Here is a 26,433-nt window from a genome sequence, read left to right as displayed (position 1 = left end):
TCTGAACTGGCTTGTGTGTGCAAAAATTACAGTAATATACACAGACATGCGTGCAAAACACTGATTATGTTGTTCTTGAAACTTTGGTTATGCGCAAACGCTCGTGTGTCTCTGCCCTTAGTCCCAAATTATATGTCTCTCGACTTAAAAATAATGTAAATTTAATTATCTGGCAAGGTTGTACATCTCACATAGCAGAGAGCAGAGTGGTCTACGGTTCTTTCAGGCATTCGGGCACCATTTTCTATGACGACCTCTACGAACCCTATAGCTATGCTATGGCATGATATGACAAAACAGAGTAAATGGTTCTTCATGCTTTGGCTCTACGTTTCCATTTCTTTGGAGTGCATGAAATGAAAATGTCTCACTTAAAGCAGAGGTAACATGAGAATGACACAATTAAGGCTGTTTTACAGCATATGCAGTTTGACCTGCGAGAGCACAAAATCCTCTATGTGTTATAGGGAATAAGTGCGTTTAGAAAGTTGTGAAAATGTGTCATCAACCATATTAGACTTGACATTGCCAAAACACGTATTACAAAGTCCAGTACAATTTCCACTGAAATATGTATGCATTGCTTTCATTGTAGTATTCAGCAGCAATAAACCACTGGCATGACTTCTTGAGTGGAAACAGTATCGGTTAGACTGTACCACCAAAAAGGATATCCTTTGGAAATGTTATTTCATTATATAGCCAAAATAATTCTAGATTTCATAGAAGTATATAATGAGAAATAAGCTATGGCATCATGCACTCAAGTTTCATTTTGTTATCTTGGGGTTTTGGCTTTTTGGAACACTTAAAGCCAATTAATTATATGAAATATGAACACTTGGATGGAAAGTTAGAACAGGGACCTAATGCTCTGTTAGCTATAATAAATCTTTTTCCACTGTTATTCCATTAAGATCACTGGACCTTTCAAGTTGCGCTTTGTAGAAATAAGGGAGTTAAAGCTCAGTCTGTTGAGAATGTCATGCAGAGTTGCTGCCTACAAAGCTATTCACATGATTTCTATTGGTGAAATCATGCTTTGGCCGATATACAGGGTATACATACCATAGAGGCAGACCATGTGGCTGCTATAAAAACCCTGGAGAGAAGGTGCCCATTCTAGGTTGGTCTTGTCCCCATTTTAATCGGTAATGAGAAGCTACATATGGATGATAATCTCCATAAAGTGTTGCACTGTTTGTAAACAAGGTTAGACAATGTACTAAAGTCGGGGAAATGGCATGGAAGCAATAGCTTTTTCTATCTCGGGTTTTCAGAAGTGATTTGGTATTGAGCAGAACAGGATAGTGTCTTTCTGAACTTTTGGGTGCCTGTTTTTTAAGTAAGCCACTGAGCATTATTTTTAACCCTTTCCAATCCACTGTCTGATGTCTAAAGACATTCTGATTGAAGGCTGTATAGCTCCGATATCGAAAGACGTCCGGCAGGGTATTCTTACTGTATATTACTGGCTGCTCTGTTGTCGGGGGGCCTCTCCAGCATGGCCCATAATGCAGTACTGGCTCTAGCCAGCAGATGGCGCTATTATATAATGGCAGGAAGAGAAAAACCCCTAGGAAACCCTGAATCTAAAATTGGATTGCAAAGGGTTAAGACTTAAATTGGATTTATCTTATATGTCATTTTTTTAACCTAGAAAGGTATTTGTAGTAGATAGTAAAATATTAGCTTCATGGATTCTTAAGATTTTTAGTGGCAGAATGATATTTCTATTCTTTTGTCTCTTCTCTCCTGTAAAGGTATTTGTAGTCTTCTGTACTCTTTTGTTTATTCCATAGCATTCGTTACATACTGAAGCTGGATTGGGTGTTTTGTAATTTCCCGATTTTTTATCTAATTTACCAATTTTCTAATCTGTATGTTTATATTTATGCTGCAAATGAATTGGCAATCGGCTTTTTCTTGTTTGTTACAAATGTTATTTAAGGCATTTGTTAAACAGTCCCTATATAATGATAACGTTTATATCTTGACCAGAGGTGTAACTTGAAGCTCCAGGGCCCCAATGCAAAACCTGTAACGGGGCCCTCAACTATAATGCTTTATTCATAGTACTGGGCTCTATGGAGAAGAGGGGCCTTATGGGCCCCCTAAGGCTCGTGGGCCCTGCATCCTCTATAGTTATGCCCCTGATCTTGACAAAGGCTTCTAATATCTGGTAATCCCAAAATAAGAGAATGGACATATATTTTTGGATCTAGCCATAACATTTGTGAAAGTGCCAGTAATAATAATGAGACTGACAAATATTGTCCAAGGCCAGAAGTTGTTCTCAATCTATCCATCCTATGACTTACCATTGTTGCAGCGATTCCCGGCACAGCACATGCCATCTCTATGGCAGCGTTTCTTCTTTCTTCGGCAGACCATGCATGAGGAAGGAGCTTGGTGAGGACTGTAGCAATATCTTCCAACTTCACATTCTTTATCACTAACACAGGGATAAGCCTGAAAAACCCACAAAAAAAGATATTTCAAATTAAGGGAAACTGAGGCCTCAAGGGTATGTGTGGTGTTCCAAACTTATACCAAATGCTATGTAAACATTTTGTCGCTGTGTGTTGATCTCACATCTACAAGGGGATCATTTCAATGTTGTATATACATATGGGATAGTCATATGGGATATGATTACATATGTTTATACGATTACCAGAGCTGCCTGTAATTTACCTATCCCCCAACCCAACAGGGTCGCCAAGATAAATGCTCCAGAATTACATTTATGCACATTCTAAGTTGCTTTATTAAGATATTAAAATAATGTCTGATGCCATAGAAACTCTTTAATGATTCAAAACAAACTAATTTGTGAGTATAGAAGTGCCAGGAAATGTAGCTCTATAAGTCACCCTTGCCATGACTCCCAACGCCATACTTTTAATGTATTGCTGGCATAAATAAATTGCTGAATCTGCCCCTTAGTGCATATTTCTAACAAAGTACATAAAAGTGTTAAGTCACTATTATGCCACGAAAACGATCCTTTTACCCTTACAATTTATACAGCTTGCTATCGTTACTGCTAGTTAAAAAGCGATTTCACTGAGCTAACAGTAACAGCGGGTATTTATTGCTACAGTAGTGATCAACTACCCTAAATCAATTGCTTTGTAGCTTTCCCTTCCAGCTTCTTGTACTTTTTACACAGAAGAATAATTTCCTATTGTTTTTGTTGGCTTTCAAAGGTTGTACATTACATTTGTAAAAGTGTCTTTGTTTGCCAAGGAACTTAACTTCTATGCCAGTTTGGCTGGGAAGTATCACGGCTGACACCGTAGTATATTGGGCTGTAAAGCTGAGAAAAGGTGCCAATTGGGCATAGCAGAAGCAGACATTCATTAGTTCCTGTACTTGTCTACATTAGGTCTGTAAGATTGATTTCACCTCGTTATCCGTCTGTACAAATGTGTTAGTGTTACCTGGTTTTCTTCTTTCTATGACATTATGGCCTTTCCGAGTGCTATGATTATGTGTTCTAAATTTCTGTATCATGGGAGCAATTAGAAATATTTCTGAAAATTAGTGATACAACCTACAGTAGTGGTAGAGTGTAGTATGATATATGGGGAAGGTCAACATGTAAAAGTGTAAAGTGAATTAAAACAGTTAGCTTTTGGCCAAAATCATCCATCTCTTATGAGTTTAAAACTGTGTACTATGAAAGATTCATCGTGCATGGCTGTGATTACAGTTGTCCGCTGTTCGGTGTCCATTTCTAACATGGAAAAATCAAGCTTCGATGGGATTTGATTTAGTTAAAAGAATACGTAATTGTCAGTTTATTCCCCTCTCTTGTATTTCGAACTTCTGCCCTCCTAAGCGCTCTTTTTCCTTATCCCTTCACTGAATGCAAATGGTCTTAACATTGGGAATAACTGCTCATTCCTTATTAAAAGCATTGTTTTTTCTTGCATTTTCTTGTCTTTCATTTAAAGAAGAACATAAAAACATAAAAAAAAATAAATAGCTCATCGTCCATTGACTACAGACAGAAAAATACTGCAACTCGAAAGGAAAGATGTCCATTAGAGATGAGCGAGTGTACTCGCTAAGGCAAATTACTTGAGCAAGTAGTGCCTTATGTGAGTACCTGCCCGCTCGTCTCTAAAGATTCGGGTGCCGACGGGGGTGAGCGTTGAGTTGCGGCGGTGAGCAGGGTGGACCGGGGGGGGGGGGGGAGAGAGAGAGAGATCTCCCCCCATTCCTCCCCGCCCCCCCTGCCGGCCCCTGAATCTTTTGAGACGACCGGGCAGGTACTCGCATAAGGCAATACTCGCTCGAGTAATTTGCCTTAGTGAGTACGCTTCCTCATCTCTAATGCCCATGCAGTTGACAGGACCATAAAAGGCTTCAGTACATATGTTTAGATGAGACAGATGTCTTGCAGATTTTTGGTGCTGAACTAAAGACTAAAGTATAATGTAATACACAAAAAATGATCTACAAAGGAGGCCATAAGCTCTCAAAACAAACTATAAAAATACCCCCTATAGTTATACAAACCTATAAAAACCTTATTTCAAAAATACATTAAAAGGACCTACACCAAGCAAAGAAACAGCATGGAAAAACAAGATAGCAGATATAAAATATACCTGCAATGCCCCTACACTGTCTCTATGTGCAGGGTGATCGCCCGCAGTGGTTTGTGAGTACCACACATGTGGACCCTACCCTGTAGTATTAGCATGTTTTGTTTACTTGTAAATGTTGATCAAAACCATTATCCTCCACTCCTCATATCCGTAAGGTGTTTTAGCTACTAGGATGTGATATCAATTTATGATATGCTATGTCTATTTGTCTATGCTGGTGTTGGACCTTTTCATGTATTTTTTAAATAAACAAGGTTTTATGGGTATATATAATATATATATATATATATATATATATATATATATATATATATATATAGGGTATTTTTTGTAGTTTGTTTTATAGTGTAGTACACGTAAATAGGATTTTTTAACCCCTTAAGGACCAGGTTGTTTTGTACCTTAAGGACCAGACACTTTTTAGGGATTTTACCCATGTGGCGGTTTTACTGCTCCATTTTTTTTCCTTTAGCTACCAAAATTATTTTTGCTGCGTTTTTTTTTCCGTGACACATAGGACTATTTTTTAATATCTTTTTCACTGACTTTTTTATCCATTTTTTTGTTTTATTGGGGGTAAAATGCTAAAAAAAATGATTTTTTTAACATTTATAGTTTTTTTTTAAATTATTTTTATATTTACACTAAAATAAAGTATGGGAATGTGTTCCTCTATTTGTTTTGGACGTTTTGATGTATAGTATGTATGGTTTTGGTTTACAGGGCGCATACGGCGACGGTTTTTGTTGGCGTCTGCATTGTGTTATTTCTTTCTTTTGTATGTATTGTTGTTTTATTCTGTTGTTTTGTTTTACTTATTTATGTAATTGTGTATTTTACTATCTGTGTCCCCCATGATGTCATATAAGACCTCTGGGGGACATTCATTTTTTTTTTTTTAAACTTTATTTCACACTTTCCCACAGTAGCTGGGGCATCCATAGGATCCCCAGTTACAGGGGAAAGCAACCCCTGTGGTGACATTAGTCACCTGCAGAGCTGCCAGGGTCTAGTCTGACCCTCCAGCTCTTCAGTAGCAGGGAATCCCAGGAGGTCACATGACCCCCCGAGGCTCCCGTAGTGAAAGTACTTCTTACTTTCACTTTGCCCATACAGTGCTCATTGAGCACTGTATATCGGGGAAGCAGAAGGCAGGAAGGGTTAAAAACCCCTCCTGCCTTCTGCTCCGGGTTATCAGCTGTCACTAACAGCTGATATCCCTTCCTGACTCTGACTGATTGCAGAGGCGCGGTCCTCTAAGCCCAGGACCAGCCGCCGTATATATACAGTGGCTGGTCCTAAATGGGTTAAAGCTAGAGATGAGCGAGCACCAAAATGCTCGAGCGCTCGTTACTCGAGTCGAACTTCCCGCGATGCTCGAGGGTTCGTTTCGAGTAACGAACCCCATTAAAGTCAATGGGCGACTCGAGCATTTTTGTATATCGCCGATGCTCGCTAAGGATTTCATTTGTGAAAATCTGGGAAATTCACGAAAGTGACGGGAACGACACAGAAACGGATAGGGCAGGCGAGAGGCTACATGTTGGGCTGCATCTCAAGTTCCCAGGTCCCACTATTAAGCCACAATAGCGGCAAGAGTGCCCCCCCCGCACTGTCAGCATAAAGATCGTTTTCCTCTGCCATAGCTGTAACAGCTGTCGCAGAGAAGAACGATGTTAGCCCATTGAATTCAATGGAGACGGCAATACAGCCGGTTCCATTGAAAGCAATAGGCTGCCGGCGAGTGCAGGATGAATTTTCGGGAAAGGCTTAAAAATATAAGCCCTTACCTGAAAATCATCCTAAAATGTGTAAAAATTAAAAAAAAATGTATACTCACCTTTCCGCTGAAGCCGGAGTTCAGCCGCGCCTGGCCGGCAGTTCTCCTCAACTGCTCTCTGTAGTATTCAGCAGCCGGGGATTTAAAATCCCCGCCTGCTGAATGAGCTGCCTCTGATTGGTTACAGCCTCACCAATCAGAGGCAGCTCTCACTCACACCCATTTATGAATTCATGAATGGGTGTGAATGAGAGCTGCCTCTGATTGGTGAGGCTGTGACCAATCAGAGGCAGCTCATTCAGCAGGCGGGGATTTTAAATCCCCACCTGCTGAATACTACAGAAAGCAGTTCAGGAGAACTGCCGGCCAGACGTGGCTGAACTCCGGCTGCAGCGGAAAGGTGAGTATATATATATATTTTTTTTTTTACACATTTTAGGATGATTTTCAGGTAAGTGCTTATATATTTAAGCCCTTCCCGAAAATTTATCCCGCGCTCGCCGGCAGCCCATTGCTTTCAATCGAGCCGGCTGTATTGCCGGCTCCATTGAATTCAATGGTCAGTGCTCGTTTAATCGAGACGAGTACCGCGTGGTGCTCGTCTCCAGTAACGAGCATCTCGAGCACCCTAATACTCGAACGAGCATCAAGCTCGGACGAGTATGCTCGCTCATCTCTAGTTAAAGCCCATTTATTGTTTGTTTGTTTTTTATTTCTCTGCTCAGAATTGAAGAGAATGGTGCAAATTTCCAAATTTGCTGCATGCCTGTTGTGGTGTGGATATGCTGATGAGCGGTGCTATTACAATAGTTCCATCTTATTGTTTTGGTGTTTTTCTGAGTTTTAGGGGTTTGTGCCCTTCTTTTCTTCAAAATGCAGCACGCTTTACCATAAGCTTCTCTGAACCAGTGCTTAAATATGCTGAAAAAAATATTGTGAGGAGCGTTAATAACAATTTAATGGGCTTGTGTCATTGGTGTCATGTCGCTCAGCCACTGACTATAATAGTCAATAACATGGCCGCTCCAGAAACAGGAAAACAGAGTTTCCTTAGCAGCGCTGCCACTTTTAGTGAACAGCTAGAGTCACAACCGTCTAACACTCAGGTATTGGTGACATGATACATAGTATTACTTAAATCTATATAGACCAAAAAAGAGATATATCTTTATATAGATACAGCTGAGTTCTAGTAATTTCCTCCAGATCGGCTCTTTTTACATGATGGTTTTTAAAATGCAGTGCTGATTCCGTCCTGGGTTCCATCCTCCATACAAAAAAATGTATCAGGGTGGAACCCAGGATGGAGGTTGGGCGGTGCCATAGGGAACAGTCTTGGTCTCAGTCTCGTATAGATTGCATCTTTGTCCATCTCTAACACTGGACAGAAAAGCACCATGCTTGGACCCAGGACAGAACCAGGCTTAATTTAAATAAACGTGATGTAGGAATAGCCTTATTTTTATATGTACTTTATGGTTGTTATTAGAAGTTTTTGCACATTTTGCTTTAGAATTTAGGTCTATTTATTCTGTTTCCGTTGCTACTTGCTGTTTAATTCCAACACATCTGGATTTATGGAGTTGTTGCGATACTTTTAAGCTTTGTGTTCCTTTTCTTCAAACATCTACCTGTTGCTTTATACATTATTTGCAGCTGGACGCAGATTCATCACTTTACAGCTGCAAGTGGTTACAGAATGATGTGGTGATGTAGTAAAGGATGATGGGTGTCAAGGAACCTTAAGAAAGTGTGAAGGAATATCTTAGACTTTGCATGTCTTGCTGTATTCAACTGACTTGCTGGACATTATTGGCTAGTAGAGTAAGGAGAGGCACTTGATAGCAGTGAAATGATGTCAGATTGTCTAAACATTGTTAGGATATAGGCATTTAGCAGTGGGAGAATGTGCCTACAACATATGGAAACTATAACATAGGAATCTAGGACAATACATGAAGTAAAACCTTAAATAAGCTCCGATGCTTCAGTTTTACTAACAAAAGAACTATATTGACCTGTATCCAATTATTCACTGCAAGAATCCTAAAGAATCCTACATTTAAGACAGTTTCTGGAACCCGCTGATTACAATAGTATGGACTGTATATATGCTGAATAAGATGTTACGTTGTATAGTATAATCAAGCACCAGAGCATCAAGAACTCTAACAGCATGAAAGACAGTACAAGTTGGATAACTCTGAATACAGTGCTGGGCGGTAACTTTAAGGTAGGGATCTGTCATTTCAGTTTATGATCTTATAGGGAATATTCTGATTTACAGAAAAATCCCAATCTAACATGTACATGGCTGAACCTAACAAATTGTCAGATACCTTACAAATCATTCTCTGTTCTGGTTCTGGTGGTTCCTTGATGCTTTGCTGGCCTGTGTTTATTTGGCTGCAGCATTGGTGGGTCAACTCAACAATTGACCATGGCAGCCAATCACTGGCAACTAGAGATGAGCGAGCGTACTCGGAAAAGCACTACTCGCTCGAGTAATTTGCTTTATCCGAGTATCGCTGTGCTCGTCCCTGAAGATTCGGGTGCCGGCACGGAGCGGGGAACTGCAGGGGAGAGCGGGGAGGAACGGAGGGGAGATCTTTCTCTCCCTCTCTCCCGCCCGCTCTCCCCTGCTCCCCGCTGCGACTCACCTGTCAGCCACAGCGGCACCCGAATCTTCAGGGACGAGCACAGCGATACTCGGATAAAGCAAATTACTCGAGCAAGTAGTGCTTTTCCGAGTACGCTCGCTCATCTCTACTGGCAACTCAACAATTGACCATGGCAACCAATCATTGGCTGCAGAAGGGATGGACTCTCTGTACTAACCGCCTCTGAGATAAGTGATTGGCTGCTGTGGGCACATGTACTGTAATTACTCTATCCAAGTAAATAAAGGTCTGTGAGAAGCGTATGGAACTGAATGGAGTGGTGGAGGGTTTGAAATGTATGTGCCTATTTTTCTATGTTTCTTAAAAAGGCAGAAAACCCAATTTAACTTTCTTTTTTGCACCTGAAAATGTATAAAATATCTATACATATACACTAAGCAAACAAAAAAAAAAACGCCTAGACCTTTAAGCATCTTGTTTAAAAACTATGTTAAAATACATTTGAATTAAAAAAAATATCTACACTAGAGATGAGCGAACGTACTCGTTTCGAGTAATTACTCGATCGAGCGCCGCGATTTTCGAGTACTTCACTACTCGGGTGAAAAGACTCGGGGGGCACCGGGGGGTGGGGGGAGGCGTGGCGGAGCGGGGGGTAGCCGCAGGGAACAGGGGGGAGCCCTCTCTCTCTCCCTCTCCCCCCCACTCCCCGCTGCAACCCCCCACTCACCCACGGCGCCCCCCGAATCTTTTCGCCCGAGTACGGAAGTACTTGAAAATCGCGGTACTCGGGCAACAAAGGGGCGTGGCTGAGTAGGCTCGCTCATCTCTAATCTACACATATTATGTAGGCCAAATGTATGACAGAAGAGGATCCCCTTAGCTCACATTTGTTAGGTTAACATTAATATATATTTATTGATTAATTTTTTATAAGAATGGCAAAGATAGTTCAAGATAAGCAAAATCAAAGTATTTTCACTTTAATTTCTAATTTTTTTTTAAATTGATGCTATAGGTGATGGCTTGCTATTAATATTTAATAGAAAATAAAAACATAATAAAATATCATTCCCCATTATATGTTTTTCCATGATTTCCTTCTATGATTATGGTGAAAACTGTAATTTAACTGATTAAATACAAAGGCAAGTTGAGCATCTGCAGCTCTGTATAACATAGCTGTAGGGCTTAGTCACACGGGCGTTTTTTTTTGCCTGATTGAATTCATGAATGGGTGAGTGAGTGCTGCCGCTGATTGGCTGAACACTGTGACCAATCAGAGGCAGCTCTCAGCTATTGAATGACAGCTGAGAGCAAGCATAATTTTTTTTCAGCCATGACGCTAGCTTCGGTCATGCGATTTGTTGTGCGCATCAGTTTTGCCTGTGTGACTAAGGCCTCAGTCACACGGGCGCATCAGCACCCGTACACCGGCGCCGATGCGCCTGTGTGACTGCAGGAAGGAGACGTACGTACCTGCAGACGGCCGTCTCTCTGCAGCACCGGAGGAAAGAACACATGACCGGCAATGAAGCCGGTCATATGTTCTTTCCTCCGGCCCTGCAGAGAGACGGCCGTCTGCAGGTACGTCCGTCTGCTGGTGTCAGTCACACAGGCGCATCAGCGCCAGTGTACGGGTTCCAATGTGCCCGTGTGACTGAGACCTAAGCCTGTAGGCTGTAGACTATCATCAAAAATATCAAATCAATAAATATGAAAAGAATAAATAAAAGTATAAATATCTTAGGAGTTTTTTATTTGTTTTATTGGTCTTCAGTGTGAGTTTCCATTCTCTGAAAAATGCACAAAAAAATCTAAAAAAGGGTATTCCAATCTAAAGACGTACTGGCATATCGATAAGGATATGTCATCTCTAAATGATTATGGAAGTCCAACCTCTAAAATCCTCACTAGTCCAAAAATTCAGGGTTGCCAACTATGGACTTGACATGTTTATATAGTTGAAAACTTTTTGACGTGATGACAATGACTGACGATGATGACCCTTAGCACTAGTGGCTCCTGTCCACCTCTATGTGGTTTACAAAAGAGATACTACCCAGCATAAAATGAGCATTCAGGACCTAACCCTACATACTTCATAACGTATATGTGGCTGGACAATAATGTATATGTATTGTATATAGTGGGTCGTAAGTCTCCCATATGACTCCTGCCGTTAAAGTGTCAGACTGAACACTTGAAAAACGTTTAATATGTTCTAGCACAGATCACAATATGTGTGAGGTCTGGATTTTGTTCATTAACACAATGTATTTGGAAATAGAGCAAGATCTTTCTGTTTTTGCAGGTGTTTTAAGTGGTTCGGCTGTTGCTCCCTGTTTCTAATGTGATTTATGGCACAAGCTGATGAGGTTTGTTAAACCGCTCATGGCATATCATACAAGAAACAATTCCAATGCTAAAAATAAAGGGAAAGTGTAGAAAATCTTTAGTTTTGTAATAATTTGTTAGGCTATATTAACAAACATAGCAAGGAATTATTTGGAATCTGGATGTGCTTATTTTAGTTAAGCACCACAAAAGCAGTGGATTAAAGAAGATAAGCATGTTCTCCTCAAGATGAGAGGATTTCATTACCATTGGATGTGAGTATAAATATGTATGTCTCCTTAACCAACAAAGAGCTAGAATGTGGTTTTGCATACTTGGTCTCCGGCCATAACCTCCAAACCATTCAGCTCAGTCATGTATTTAAGTGGAGCTGAACCCAGCAAAGATAATATCATTTCGGATTTCTTTTTCCCTTCTACCCAGTGTCTTTCCAGGAATTGTTTATTACATTTAAAAGCACATCGAGATAAAAAAGATTAAAAATCAAATATAGTATTTATCGCAAAATTTTTCAATTCAACTGCAAACAGGTTAGATATCGCAAAAGCGACGGGAAAAAGAGGCAAGGTTATTGCTGATATGGGATAAATATGTTAATATGTATAATGTATTAGTGGAAAAATTAGCAACTTTTCTTCTCACTTGTCAAATTTGGTGAGTGAAGAGAAAGGTGGGCATGGTCTCCATAAATACATAGTGTAGACTAGAATTAATAATGTAACATAAGTGAAAATAGCACTTTAATTTCCAGTCAGACAGATAAAATGTGCCAAATGTATTAGCATGCACCTTTTTTGATTAATTTGGGGCAAATCCCTTTAACTACTTTCTTTATTTAAGGTGGAATAAAAAATCTCAGTATTCATAAATATGGGCCACTGTGTTCATCATAAAAGCTGCTGCTATGGACTGGGTGAGTCGAGACTCAGGACTTGTATAAGCTGTTGCTTTGTAAACTTGACTTTTTGTCTTGTAAAAAGCTTGGGGATCGAAATAAAGATGAAAGGCGGGAAAAAAAAGCAACTTGACGAAGGACAGGGAAGGTAGTAGTGGACATACAATAGCATGTTCTCATATAGTAGGATACATTTTAATGCACTATCGGTGGATTAGAAACATTTTTTACAGGTTATATTATTTCTGCTGACAGTTTCTTTCCCTTCCGAATAGATTGTGTCAAGACCTCAAGGCCTTGCTCCAAGAAGAGAAATTACTGAACACATTTCTCTACCTGTTATCAATATCCTTCTCACACACTTAAAACAAGTGCACAAAGGGTTAAACTAGTCAGAAGGTTTTCTAAGAAAGACAGAAAAATTTGTCTAATAGTTTCCCAGATAAGAAGAAGGCTTTGAGGTCTTGACTCAGTCCATTCAAAATAGAGATATGTGTAAATCTGAGTTACATCATATTGCATAGATAGTCTTAAATGGAAAGTATACAGACTAGAGATGAGCGAGCATACTCAATAAGGCAAACTACTCGAGCGAGTAGTGCCTTATTCGAGTACTGGCCCGCTCGTCTCTACAGATTCAGCTGCCGATGCAGGTGAGCAGTGAGTAGCGGCGGCGGTGAGAAGGGGGGAGCGGGGGGGGGGGGGGGGGGAGAGAGGGAGAGAGAGATCTCCCCTCTATTCCTCCCCGCTCACCCCCACCGCTCCCCACTACCTGCTGGCTCCCGAATCTTTAGAGACGAGCAGGCAGGTACTCGAATAAGGCACTACTCGCTCGAGTAGTTTGCCTTATCGAGTATGCTCGCTCATCTCTAATACAGACCTCTTCGAGAAAGCAACATTACTTAAATATTAGTACAGTGAATTAGAAGCATCAATTCTACCAAGCACAATCTTCAAACAAAATATTCTATACTTAACTTCATTCATTGCCTGAGAGAGACCAGAACTTCATAAAGTATTTTTCTACTCTGATCCTGGGTGTGACCGTAAATTCCTAAAGGCCAAGTTCTCTAACTCTTCAGAAACAATAATATTTTTCTAACTTTTACTAAATGGAAATGCTTTGACCTTTTCTGCACCATTCATTTGCCACCTATCCACTCAATCCATGAACAACCACACTCCCGGGAAGCCTCCCAGTTGGCTTTTGTTTCTGGTAAAAGGGCAGCAGTGATGGTGAGCACTATGTAAAAAAAGAATATTGTGGTTGTTTGTCAATGTGGATTTGAGTCAAATATCCGTATGTCCTTTATCCTCCAAATAGTTAAATATACAACACAAGATAATCAAATAAATATAATTTATAGATGGAGCATGCCTTGCTCCATCAGTGCCATTATCTGGTTTCCACTCACATGCATAGGGCTTACTGGATTCCACCACAATATCACATGTATTGTATAATCTACTTTAAAAGCTGGCTAGCAGGCTAAACCTCAAAACAACTGCACTGTTTTTCCACTATGACCTCTCCTATTGGTATTTTATGAAAAATATTACCTAAAAAAAGCACACAAATCTGCTTACAATCTGCTCTTTCATATTAAGAAGTCCTAATTTAAATTGTAATACCATTACAATTTTTATGTTATCTACATTATTTTTGAACATTGACAGCTTATTTAAATAACCCTTAGTAGAGTATCTGTAAGCAAAACATTGAATAGTTGCATACAGATTGATAAAGGGTTAGCAAAAGGGAGGTCTACAAAATTCAGATAATGACCATTCCAGACAATGCAGATGACATTTATGAAAAAAGAAATTTAGTAAAAACTCATGATAGGTGGCACTGTAGCATACTAGGTCTACCCTGACAGACCTGCATCAGTGTCAAATCTGATGGGCAACATTTATTGGCATGTTACATAGTAACATAGTATGTTAGGCCAAAAAAGGGCATAGGCTGAACTGGATGGCCAGACATACTTAGCCCTCATTGTTGATCCAGAGGAAGAAAAAAAAACAATGAGGTAGAACCCAATTTTCACCATTTAAGGGAAAAAAATTCCTTTCCGACTCCAATCTGGCAATCAGAATAATTCCCGGATTAAGAACTCTTCTGACTTAATCAGTAACTATGTTGTCATGATTAAAGCCGACTCACTGTGTTTAGCAGTGGAAAACATGGTTTTACGAATGGAGAGCGTTGTTGAAAACCAAAGGGGACTTATCGAACTTTTGTAGTGTGATTTGCATAGGTACAGTGCCACCTATCAGTGACTCTTTTCCTACATTTCTTTTTTCACAAATGGGGAGCACATTGTCTAAAGTGGCTGTGGTCTAGAGGCCTCTGAGTTGGGGAAGTTTCATTTCGCTAACCCTTTATTTATATCTCATGAGCCTTTAGGCACACAAAAGCTTGGTGCCTTGCTATTTATAAAGCCCTACTGAAATCCATTCTTTATGCAAGTATAGGTGTAGCATATGATAACTTTACACTTATTGTGTTAAATGCAGAGTTGCAGCAATTTGAGCTTGACTTTCCAATGGCTTTTGCTGTATGAAGCGTCAATTTACAGTTTGCTGCAACTGTGCATTTAAGGCATTACATGCCAAGTTAGCATTTGTTAACTTTTTGAAATAAATATATTTCTTTGCTAGAACAATACAACAACCATTCGCTGCATCGTATGTATACTATGGCTTTAACAAAAATCAAAATGGGCTCCTTGTTATGTTCTGAGTTTGCCACCCAGAAAATAAGGGCCTAGTGTTTGCCTTCCCCTTTCACCCTGGATATAATTATTGGGGCATATTGCCTATTCCACTGTTTCTTAGTAATGTGATTACTCTGAAGAAAGGAGTCCAGCACAGGTTTTTGCCATCCATCTGCAACAGTGATCATAAAAACGAGAGCTTATCCCCCTCCTCATTCTGTGAGTCCCACTCACTCTGAGGAGTAGCTATCCTCTTCCATATGGCATGGAACTCTGGTGCCTTGGTGCCTAATGAAAGGCAATTGCCGATATATCATGGAGTTAGAAAATACACTGAAAATAAATATTAGTTTCCTAATATAAAATCAAAGTAATGATTTTCTTGGGTCAACATTGTGAATAGTGGATATACAGTATATTAACTGTTTAATTCATACAAGCTGTTTTATCGTACTTTTACACTATCAACCATTTTAGTTGACAATAGAGAAATAGAAAAAAGGTAGATAGGTATAAATAACTAATCTATTTTTCATTGAAAGAATTTTATTATAACATGCCAATTAGGTACAGGGATAGTAAAGTTTAATATGACACTTGTTAAGAAAACGTTTAGTGCCGCAGTTGATTTGCCTTTTCAATAGCTTTATCAATGGATTTGGTTGTGTTAAGATGACTTGTTGCAGCAAGTTATCACAGTTAAGCTAAACTTTGTGACATCTGTAAATAAAAGTAATATAGGTTGGAATCACAGGTTATATAAACAGGATCCCCTTACATATGGGGACAGTATATATAGGTGGCAGCTGAAGGTCAAATTAGGGAGCACAATCTAGTTGCCAGGCCCCCAGATGTTTGACACACGGGTCATTCAAGTCTTTGTCAAAAAACCTGCATTAATGAGGGTTATGATTTTGACGCTTGCCATTTATTTCAATGCACTACAGCAATATAAATCATTTGTCCATTATTCCAACTCTGAAATATCAATTATTCCAGGATATGGGAAACGGAAACATAGCAAGAGCGACATATTATATACAGCTGCACATGTGGTGCAGAAATCACCATTTTACCTCGGAAATCCTCTAGACGGATTATTTATGACAAATCTGGACCAACCAAATGTCATTGCTCTTGCTACATAAAATGGCACTGGTAAAGGGCAATCTTCAAAGTAAAAACAAGGCACTGGTTTTAACCTCAAAGGAAATGAAAAGAAAACCAGTATTTTTCATGCTGTGAAATTGAAAGGAGAGGAAATTGAACGACAAGCAAAATACGATTTGAGGATGAAATATTTTCTAAGAAGATGTCTGTTGCTGTTCATGTGGGTGACTGAATGGTCACGTGGGATCACAAATCAGGAAATGCTGCTATGTGCAGCCATGTAATCTCTTATGAACAGTCTGTAGTCACCCTAGCCTACAGTCCTGGTTAAAGAACAAAAAATGGTTTCTTCACCATCCAACTTTCATTTATCGGACATTCCTTAAAGAGTAAAAAGGTAGAAGAGCACTTCGTCAAATGATTTTTATCTCCTTCCATAGAAGGTTTCAAACAGAGTCTGGACAGACATCTGTCTAGGATTGGACCAGATGACCCTCGGGGTCCCTTCCAACTCTGCCATTCTATGTTCAATCTTAGAACCATAAAGAACTGCTTTCTGTATTTAATTAGAACATAATACAACATTTCAGGTTAGGACTGTTCATCAGGCTGATACATTGTTGCTTGCTAGAAGATGCAGGTCCTATGACAAGGACATGAAAAAGAAAGCTTCATTGTCAGAGTTATGGTAGTGAAACGGTGACCATAGACATAGTGCTGTTCTAGCCTTTTCTTGGATTGAATATGGTGGGAAGAAGGGTCAGTCCCCTAAGAACATGTACCCTGCCATCACAACTGTAGACTTGTGCTAACTGGTCCTCTTTGATAATACCTTCAAGAGTAGACTCTATGAAAATGTTTTCAATACAACATTAGTTATGGTACACTTTATGGTCAGTATAGCTTTGGTGTGATTTTATTTCAATAGAGATATAACAAAATTAAAGGGATTCTCTGACTTCTCAGCAATCTTTTACTAAAATCTGGTATTCTCATGTTTTTGTAGGAAACTTATTGGTTTCTTAGTAAAACTCAACGGATGTTAACTAGGATGATCTAACTTAGAAAAGAAAAAAACAGTGTTTGCTCTTCCAGTGGAGATAGTAAAGTTAAGTCTTTTATTTCTTTATATCAGTTCTCTATCTTCCTGGCAGAACCTTCATGTGAAATCTGTGGTGTGGTAACTTGCCCAATGCTCTCTAGCCATAATTATAACCTCCGAGACATGCCTAACCACGAGTGGTTTGTTCAGTTTAGTGTCTTTTTTATAAGATATAACATGGGCAATTGAGTTCAGCTGATGAAGCTGCTTTAGCATACAACCGCTATCAGAGTACGTAGTACATTTATTAACACAACTGCCACCGTTTTAAGACATTTTATAAAAGGGCTTATATTCGATAACTTTAAACTCTATCAATTATAAAGCTTCAGCTTTCAGTTTTTTTCCATTTAATTATATCAAATGCTAATATAGTATGTAGGTCTGAAAAAAAAAATTCAAATTGGGAATCCTGAGAAAATAGAAGGGGTCTCTTGGTATGGTACCACATCCAGAGAGTAGCTACAAAGATCATCTGTCACGCAACACATTCATGCATTACACAAAGAGCCCACATATTGCCTAATTTTTACTGACCCTTTAACAAAACAAGCCTTATGTAAAGTCTAGAAACCCTTTATTACAAAAAACAAACAAGACAGAGCTCCAGAAAGGGATGACGTATTGTGTTATGTGATTATACAAGGAATGGACTCACCTGGTGTGGGAGGTCCATTGGTGGACAGACCCCCACACTACTGGTCCGAGCACACCTTCAGTGAAATGCTATTCTGCCACCAACTCCCTAGTCCTCAGGCTAAGGGAGAGTGTCAAAGGAAGGCTCATGGTACAGAATACCTCGGTTGTGGAAATATGGACAATCAAAAAACAAGATGTAAAAAGTCCTGCTCTCCCAATGCTAGATTAGAGGAGATAGATCATAAATGGAAGAAGAAAAAACTGATCACCTACTTCACTGAGGAGATTGTAAAGTCCAGCCGATCTTCTCCAAATCCAAGTTCCCTTGTAGAACATATCCATAGGACATAATTATGGCAATTCTGAGTATCATTTAATTCCATAGAACATGTATATAGAGACAAATAATGGTATGGCTTCTTAAAAGGCATTGGAATGCATTTTGGAGGTCCACAATAGCCTCCTTTTTCAAGCAGATACATCACAAGGGTGAACTTCTGGTTCACGTATGTGGATAACACGGCGCACACACCCCATCTATCATGCATAATTATGCAAATATATGCCAATTTTACTATGTGCTACTTCTTGTTATATCTGCTTAAAAAATGAAGATATTGTGGACTTTCAAACGCATTGCAGTGCCTTTTAAGAATCCATACAGCTGTTTGTCTCTATATACGTGTTCTATGGAATAAAGGATACTCATAATTACCTCTATGTCCTACATTTATTTTCTACAAGTGAACATGGATTTGGAGAAGATCTGCTGGACTTTGCGGCCTCCTCAGTGAAGCAAGTGGTCCATTTTTTCTCCATTTATGATCTATCTCCTCTACTTTACAATCGGGAGTTCAGAAATGTTTACATCTTTTTTTTTGTTTGCCCAAAGAACCTTTTATGGTGAAGGATTAATGTGGCTGCATGAAATATTAGGTATAAATTAGGCACAAATATTTCTACTGCAGAAATATCTGTCGACTTGTATGTAGATTCTGGGGGAGGAATATCTACAGCAAATACACCAAAAATCTGTAGTTGCCAAATTCACACCACAACCGAGCAGATTTTGCCACAGTTTTTATTATGGATTGGCATATTTCAAGCATCTTATATTTCAAGCGTTGAAATCTGCAGCATAAATCCACAGCATAAATAAGCTGCAGATTTAGAATCCGCTGTGTTTCTGAAGAGAGCTGTGAAATTGGTGGCGAGATTTTCTGCTCCATGTGAAGGAGATTCTCCCCACAACTTGCACTGTAAGGGCTTAGTCACACGGGCGTATCGGCGCCCGTGTTACTGCAGGTAGAAGATGGCCGCACTTCAGGATGGATGTCTTTCTGCAGCGCCGGAAGAAAGAACATGTGACCGGCTTCATTGACGGTCATGTGTTCTTTCTTCAGCGCTGCGGGGAGTTGTCTGTCTTGAAGTATGGCCGTCTTCTTCCTGTAGTAAGGGCTCAGTCACATGGGCACATCGGCGCCATGTACGGGTGTACGGGTGCCGATGCGCCCGTGTGACTAAGCCCTTAGGGTATGTCCACACAGCGAAATTCACCATTGAATTTTCTGTATGAATTGTGCCTCTAAAACCCACATCCAAATCCGTGGCTTTCTGCTGTCGTTTTTGGTGCAGATCCACACGTGGAATTTACCCTGTCAGGGCTCGGTCAGATGAGCGGTTTTTTCACGCATTTATAGGCGTGTTTTAAAAACGGCTCTATTAGAACCAATGCTTTTCAATGACAGGGGTCACATGTCCATTTTTTACAAGCACAAAAAATTTGCACCTGCAAAAGATAGAACATGCGAGCGCAAATGCATCGGTTAACGCGAGGGAGCATGTTATCAGGCGGAGTGCAGAGAGGTTTCGTTTAGGAGACGTGGTATGCCTCCCTCTCTATTCATAGAGAGATGTAGAATGAGAGAGATACTAATAACCTATATCATTTCTGGTAACCTGTAGTATTTTGCATAGTTATATCCATTTTAGAGATGTAGCATGTAGTATACTTTTTATATTTCTCTTTTACATTTTGCTTTGGCTGAAAATTTTGTTTGATATCCACTGCCTGCTGTCAAATTATGTTATCTCTGTTACTTGATTATTACAAGGGCAGAAAAGGAAATGAATAGAGATGAGCGAGAACCAAAATGCTCGGGTCCGCGTTATTCGAGTCGAGCTTTTCGTAAAATTTGAGAGCTCCACTCGAGTAACGAACCCCATTGGCTACGATGAGAAACTCAAGCATTTTTGTATGTGGGACGCCGGGCGCCGGGGTGGGGCCATAACAGGCACATCACAGCGGGGAGGAGCTAAAAACTGGGGCGGGGTCGAACACGGCTTGATGCTCGTTCGAGTCACGAGCACTATCGAGTATGCTAATACTCAAACGAGCATCAAGCACGGCAGAGTATGTTCGCTCAACTCTAGAAATGAAGGAAGTGGATTAATCATCCTGTTCTATGAAGACTATGAGAGCAGAAGGGAGGAGGAGGACAAGAGACACACAGACATGCTGTGAAATGTAATGGTGAATTATCTACTGCTGTTTATTCACATATCCACTGCTCAGTACTGTTGTAAACTGTAGTACATAATAATGCTATGTTTATCTGTGTATGTTACAGACAGTTTAAGAGCAGAATCTGCAGTTCTCTGTACACTTTCTATGGAGCACGGCAGTCAGTCCCCTCCCATCAGGTCTGAGAGAACTGAGAATCAGATATACAGAGGGAAATGAGGAAAAATGCAGAATTATAAAAGTCACATTGTGATCAGAAATAGTGTTATTTCTCTTGCACACACACACACTGTTAATTATTCTGATAAGTCATCTGAAAAGTTATGTGTGCTTTAAATCATACAGTGCTAAAGCAACGTCACACATTGAGCCAGTTTGCAAATACTGTTGGCTATTAACAAGCCTGTTTTACTTAAATTTTAATTAGAGAAGTACTTTATACATGGGTCTAAATCCAGTATTTTTTGCACAAACATGTTGCAACTTTTTAATGCCTAAATTCTGGAAAAATTCTGGAATTCTGGCCATTGTCTTGCTTTAAGCAAAATTTACATGCTGTAGTTAAGATAACTCCTTTGTAGTCTCCTAAACCACAGACTGCATAGACTACAGGGGATTAAATTAGATCACCATACACAACTGTTATCTCTACTTTTCATCTCAGAATTATTTGATCAATTAAAATAAGCAGTCATATTGCTTCAGATTGACCTTAGGTTGCCTAAAACCTTGCCAAAATCTGGGAGGAGGATGAATGGAACACAGCCCTTAGTACTCATACTGGACATTATGAGTATCCGGTTATGCCTTTTGTTAGACCCTGGCTGTCTCCCAGACTCTCGTGAAGAATGTATTTAGATACTTCCTGGGTCAATTTGTAGTGAAATATCCTGATGATAATTTGATTTTCTCCGCATCTGTAGATCAGTGCTCATGCTAAGAAGGTCCCGCTTATGTTGAGAGAAAATCACCTTTTTGCTAAGATGAGAAAATGTAAGTTTGAGGTTTTATGAATTCTTCTAGTGTTTTCTATAGATTTGGCTATCCAGAATTGCCCACTCTCTATCAGTGTCAAGGCTGTGCAGATATTTCATAGGAGGTTCATTAGATAATTTTCTTCTATAGTGGCCCCTATAATGGCTCTAACTAAAAAGGGAGCAAATCAAGGTGATTGCACTCCTGAAGCTCTTAAAGTATTCCCTACTTTCAATTAATTATTTTCCCTTATCCTGTATTGAAACACCCTGATGTTGAACTTTGATGTATTGTTGACGAAAATGCATCTGATGTGGAAGCTGGGGACATACTCTAACAAGGGACAATGCTTCTTCTTTTCCCGCAAAGTTGGTGCCGCAGAATTGAATTATGATGTGGGTAATTATGAGTTGTTGACTATTTGTGGGCTTTTGAAGAGTGGAGATGCTGGTTTAAAGAAGCAAAATTGTGATACAACTGTTTCCACAGCTGAACCATTGGACTGGATGAGTTGGTCACTTTGCTCAGCCTACCTTGTTATGGAGGAGTTGCCATTTTCTAGCCTCCACTTAAATGTCCTTTGGCTGTAGTAGTCTGCACGGCTCATACTTGTTGCAATCATGTTCATCCAGTTTTCCTAGTTCTGAGTTTTTAGAACCTAAGTCTGAGTTCAAGTTCTGTACTCCTTGTTTGTATCTGTCTGCCTTGCTTTACTTTCAGTGTTGTTTATTTAGTCTCTTGGATGAACTTTTATGCCCTCAGAAAGTTAGGGACATAATTGCAGTCAGAGACATCTCAGGAGGGATAGCTGAGGGCTGCATAGGGAGAGTGGTGTCAGTGCGAGGGATGACATTAGCGAGAGATCAGTATTTGTTTTCGGTTGCTGTTTCGGTTCCATCAATATGCTTCAGTCTCTATTGCCAGTGTCATTATACTCGTCATCATCACCATTATCATTTTCATCATCTGGTCCCATCCTCTGCCCCTGCTGTCTAACAGTGAGTCCCCATATCATTTGTATGTTACTGTATTGATATGTGCTTTGTATCTTTTCTTGTGACTTCCAGTTGTATACGGTTAGGCACTTCAGCAGCCCTGGGATATTTGAGGTGGGTTCTGTCACTTAGCATATAGATAGTGTAATGACAGAGTCTATTTTAGTAAAAACTTGCATTCACCCTGAAATAATATTTCTGATATACCTTTTGTTATAGGCCTGCATAGAGCTGCTCCTCTGTTATTCCTTCTAGACATTTATGAGCAAATTGATGGTTGCGTGTTACCATTGGGGCAGGGGTGTAACTATAGGGGGTGCAGGGGATGCGGTTGCAACCGGGCCCAGGAGCCTTAGGGGGCCCATAAGGCCTCTCTTCCCCATATTGGGGGCCCAGTACTATGAAAAAAGCATTATATTTGGGGGCCTGTTACAGATTTTGCACCGGGGCCCAAAAGCTTCAAGTTACGCCTCTGCATTGGGGAGGGGGGGGGGGGGGTTGTATAGCTGCACAGCCCTTTGACAGGGAGAGTGGAAACGCAGAGGAACGGCTTAACACATTTAAAGAAAAGATGCTCCAATATTGTTTTTTTCATATAGAATACAAGTTTTTACTAAAACGGTCATGTTGGGAGAGTGGACAAGTCATCTTAAAAAGAGGGCACAATTTAGGACCATAGTTTTGTGACTGGTGACTAAAAGCCAAATTTCCAAGCCCCTGAAGTTTTCTAAAAACATATCATGTATTCGTTGCCAAACATAAAAGCAAATAAATAAAGTTTCAGACCCTAAATGGCCTTTTAAGAAGTCAGTAAGCGACTGGTGAGCAGTTATTCAGAATGGTTGTTCTTATATATAATGTAAAATGCAATCATTTGTTTTCTCTTTGCTCACATAGAAATGGTCAATTGACCTTTACCTTGTTCCCCAATGGAGCAGGTTACAAGACAGCTTGTCTGCCAAGAATTAGAATTTTCAAAATAAAATATCTTCCTAATGATTAAACGCAGTTTACATTTTACTTTTGGATTCACTTAACCACGTTTCGTCTACTTATTAAGGATTCTTTTGATCAACTTCTGTATTCCCTTCAGCTGAAAGCAATATTCTCGATATGTTTAGCAGCCTCCTCTAGAGGCTTAATCCTGCATGCTTGGCACCACATCAGTCTGGGTACACTTTCCTTGTAGCCATTGAAGTAAATATTTTACACATGAAAGCAATGTTTTTTATAATGGTCACCACACGCAATAGTGGGTGGCCCAGCTGGCATTTGCACATTTACTTCTAGCAATAGGTTTAGGCTATAGGGCAATATAGAGTATAATTCTGTTTACTGGAAATGGAACTTACTATTCTCTGAGAAATGGATTATGTGAACCTGTAAACTTGTGGACACTTCTAATACACGTCAATACAATAGTGATGAGACTTTGCTTGTGACAATTCTTTCAAATTCATTGGTTTAAATGGCTTCTAGATTTTCCAATTTTAGTGCACATTGAGCTGAACCCTAAAACAGAATTTTTTTTAAATTGTAGTTTAATTAAAATTTGGTCCCAGAGATTTGCAAGGGCCACTTTTACATCAACAATGTGTTTCTCTACAGTGCAGATCTCAGCATGGGGACTAAAGGCTGGTTTACATGGACCGATGATCGCTCAAAGATCGCTCAAAGGACAGTTTGAGTGACAGCTTTGAGCGATCATTTTGCATAAAGTATTAAGTAGCTACTCAGCTACTTAAATACCAATTAGGTGTGCAAATAAAGCCTTCACTGAATGGAGTTAATAGCCTAAGGCTATTATCTGCGCTCAGATCCTTTGTTCTCCATGGGAAAACAATGCTACAGTGTCAGAACTCCCCGTGGAGAACTACTGCTAAGGCCTTAATCAGACAGGCATTTTTTTGTGCGATTTGTGCATGCATCTGGCGATTTTATAAAACCATTGCTTTGCAATGGTATCGGACACATGAGCGCTTTTTTTGCGCTCGTCCCATAAATTATAGAACAGAAATCGCAGATCGGACCTATCTGCTATCTGCGATTCCTGTTCTCTTCTCTATATGCGCTCAATGGGGCCGGCGGCAGCAGCGCCGACCCCATTGAGAACATATACTAGACAAATCATTCTTCTCTGCCACAGCTGTAACAGCTGTGGCAGAGAAGAACAATGTTTGCCCATTGAATTCAATGGAGCCGGCAATACAGCCGGCTCCATTGAAAGCAATGGGCTGCTGGCGATCGCGGGATGAATTGTCGGGAAGGGCTTAAATATATAAGCCCTTCCCTGCAATTCATCCAGAAATGTGTAAAAATAAAAAAAATATATATACTCACCTTGTCCTGGCAGACGGAGTTCAGCGCGGCCGGCTGGCAGTGGGTTTGAGTGGGTGTGAGTGAGAGCTGCCCCTGATTGGTCCCTGCGCTGAGCCAATCAGAGGCAGCTCTCACTCACACCCATTCATGAATTCACAGTTCAGCTCAGCTTTCATTTTGCAGGAGCAGAATACAAAATGCAAACTACAGTGTAATTGGTTGTTCTGGGCAAGAACGATAGTTTTTCTTTATGTCAGCTGTCATAAATCTGCCCCATTAACTACAGCGCTGTCAGAGTGCTGGTCATGTGACCTGGAGGTTGGAAGAAAAGTACAGAAGACACAATCTGAAGGGGCAAGCTTCAGAACTGGATTCTTCATAGCGGAAATCAGTCATACTATGATGGATTCTCTTCCCCACCACCAGCTCAAAAAACTAAATTAAAAAGTATTTCGTTAAGCAGATAAATAGCAGTTGTTATCACTAGAACCGGGCTGGGAATTAATTATTGAAGCTTAATAAGGAAATAATAGTTACAAATCGGAGTGGTAGAGTTGCGTTACTTGTTTGTCTGTTTCTATCTGGCATCAATGCAATGCGCTACTACAATCACAAGCAGACTTGTGTCTCGGTGTTACTAAATGGTCTTACAGTACAGTAGTACTATTCAGCATACAGTACATAACAAACCTATTCTATGAAAAACATTCAGATCTGGCCATGAACATGAGCAAGACTCCATCTGCATGTAGTTATATTACATGTGTATTTTATGCCTCCGCCTCTCACAGGAACCCCTTTAAGCTTGTAAAGGGGACAACAAGGAGAATTATTCCATGTAGAATGTGGATATACTTAAATAAATAAAAAAAATCTTGTTATTTGTATAGCGCCAACTTATTATGTAGTGCTTTCAGGTAATTTTTTATTGATTTTAACTGACCTTGAAAGGATGGAAGGCTGAGTAGACCTTGAGCTGGCTACTTGAACCATTCGGGGTTTGGACTTGCAACTTCAGGTTGTGAGTGAGAGCTTACACTCTGCACCACACGAGGGTCAACTTAATGTATAATATAGAAATAACGCATATTTGTGCAAGCAAGACTTTCTCTGAGGCCCCTGACAAGCCAACATATTTGGAGCAGTATGCTGCCTATGTTAATCCATGGACAGCACATAGCACAATTATAGGGCTATGAGGACATGCACACTGATGGGCTGCGTGAAAAGATTCATTGCATATCCTATTGTTGTCTGTATCACGGGTAACAAATAGGACATGCTAATGAATGTCAATGTGCTGTATGTCCATAAATCGGACAGCACATGGACTTCGCTGTATGTAAGAAAAACTCCCCCATCCCCTCACCCCTCCAAATCCCATCACCTTTTCTACAACTTCTCAATGCAACAGCACTTGATATGAACTATCCATTATATTTATCAGACCATCTTCCCCAAACTTCCTCAAACTTAGTCAAACAGCCTCTTTTTTGATATATCCCTCTTTCCAGAGATATAACCTCTCTTACCTTTGGAACAAAATATCCTACTGTCGGTAAGGGGGCGGTGGGAGGGCTGGGGGTGTGAGTGCATCCAGTCAGCAGTAATCAGCTTTCATGCCTGATACAATGCTCTCTGAATTCCCATAAGAGAATTCTGGGATTAGAACTACTATCAACAAGATATATATTTTGAAGTATCCCTAGTACCCCATTCCAAAATGCACGCAATTTTACAAAATATCAGATCATATGCATTAAATATGCACCA

General features: G+C 40.0%; 1 protein-coding gene across 1 annotated transcript in view; it reads right to left on the bottom strand.

Annotated features, from left to right (window-relative positions):
• Positions 1-26,433, bottom strand: part of DKK2 (dickkopf WNT signaling pathway inhibitor 2) — a 79,142-nt gene that overhangs the window by 9,771 nt on the left and 42,938 nt on the right. Inside the window, exon 2 of the mRNA XM_066573896.1 lies at positions 2,322-2,472. Within this exon, the coding sequence (XP_066429993.1) occupies positions 2,322-2,472 (151 nt within the window). The remainder of the gene's footprint in view (positions 1-2,321; positions 2,473-26,433) is intronic.

Source organism: Eleutherodactylus coqui, chromosome 7 (assembly GCF_035609145.1).
Source record: "Eleutherodactylus coqui strain aEleCoq1 chromosome 7, aEleCoq1.hap1, whole genome shotgun sequence".
In the NCBI taxonomy this organism is placed as follows: domain Eukaryota; kingdom Metazoa; phylum Chordata; class Amphibia; order Anura; family Eleutherodactylidae; genus Eleutherodactylus; species Eleutherodactylus coqui.
The sequence above is the reverse complement of the archived record's forward strand: the minus strand, read 5'-3'. Positions and strand labels throughout refer to the sequence as shown.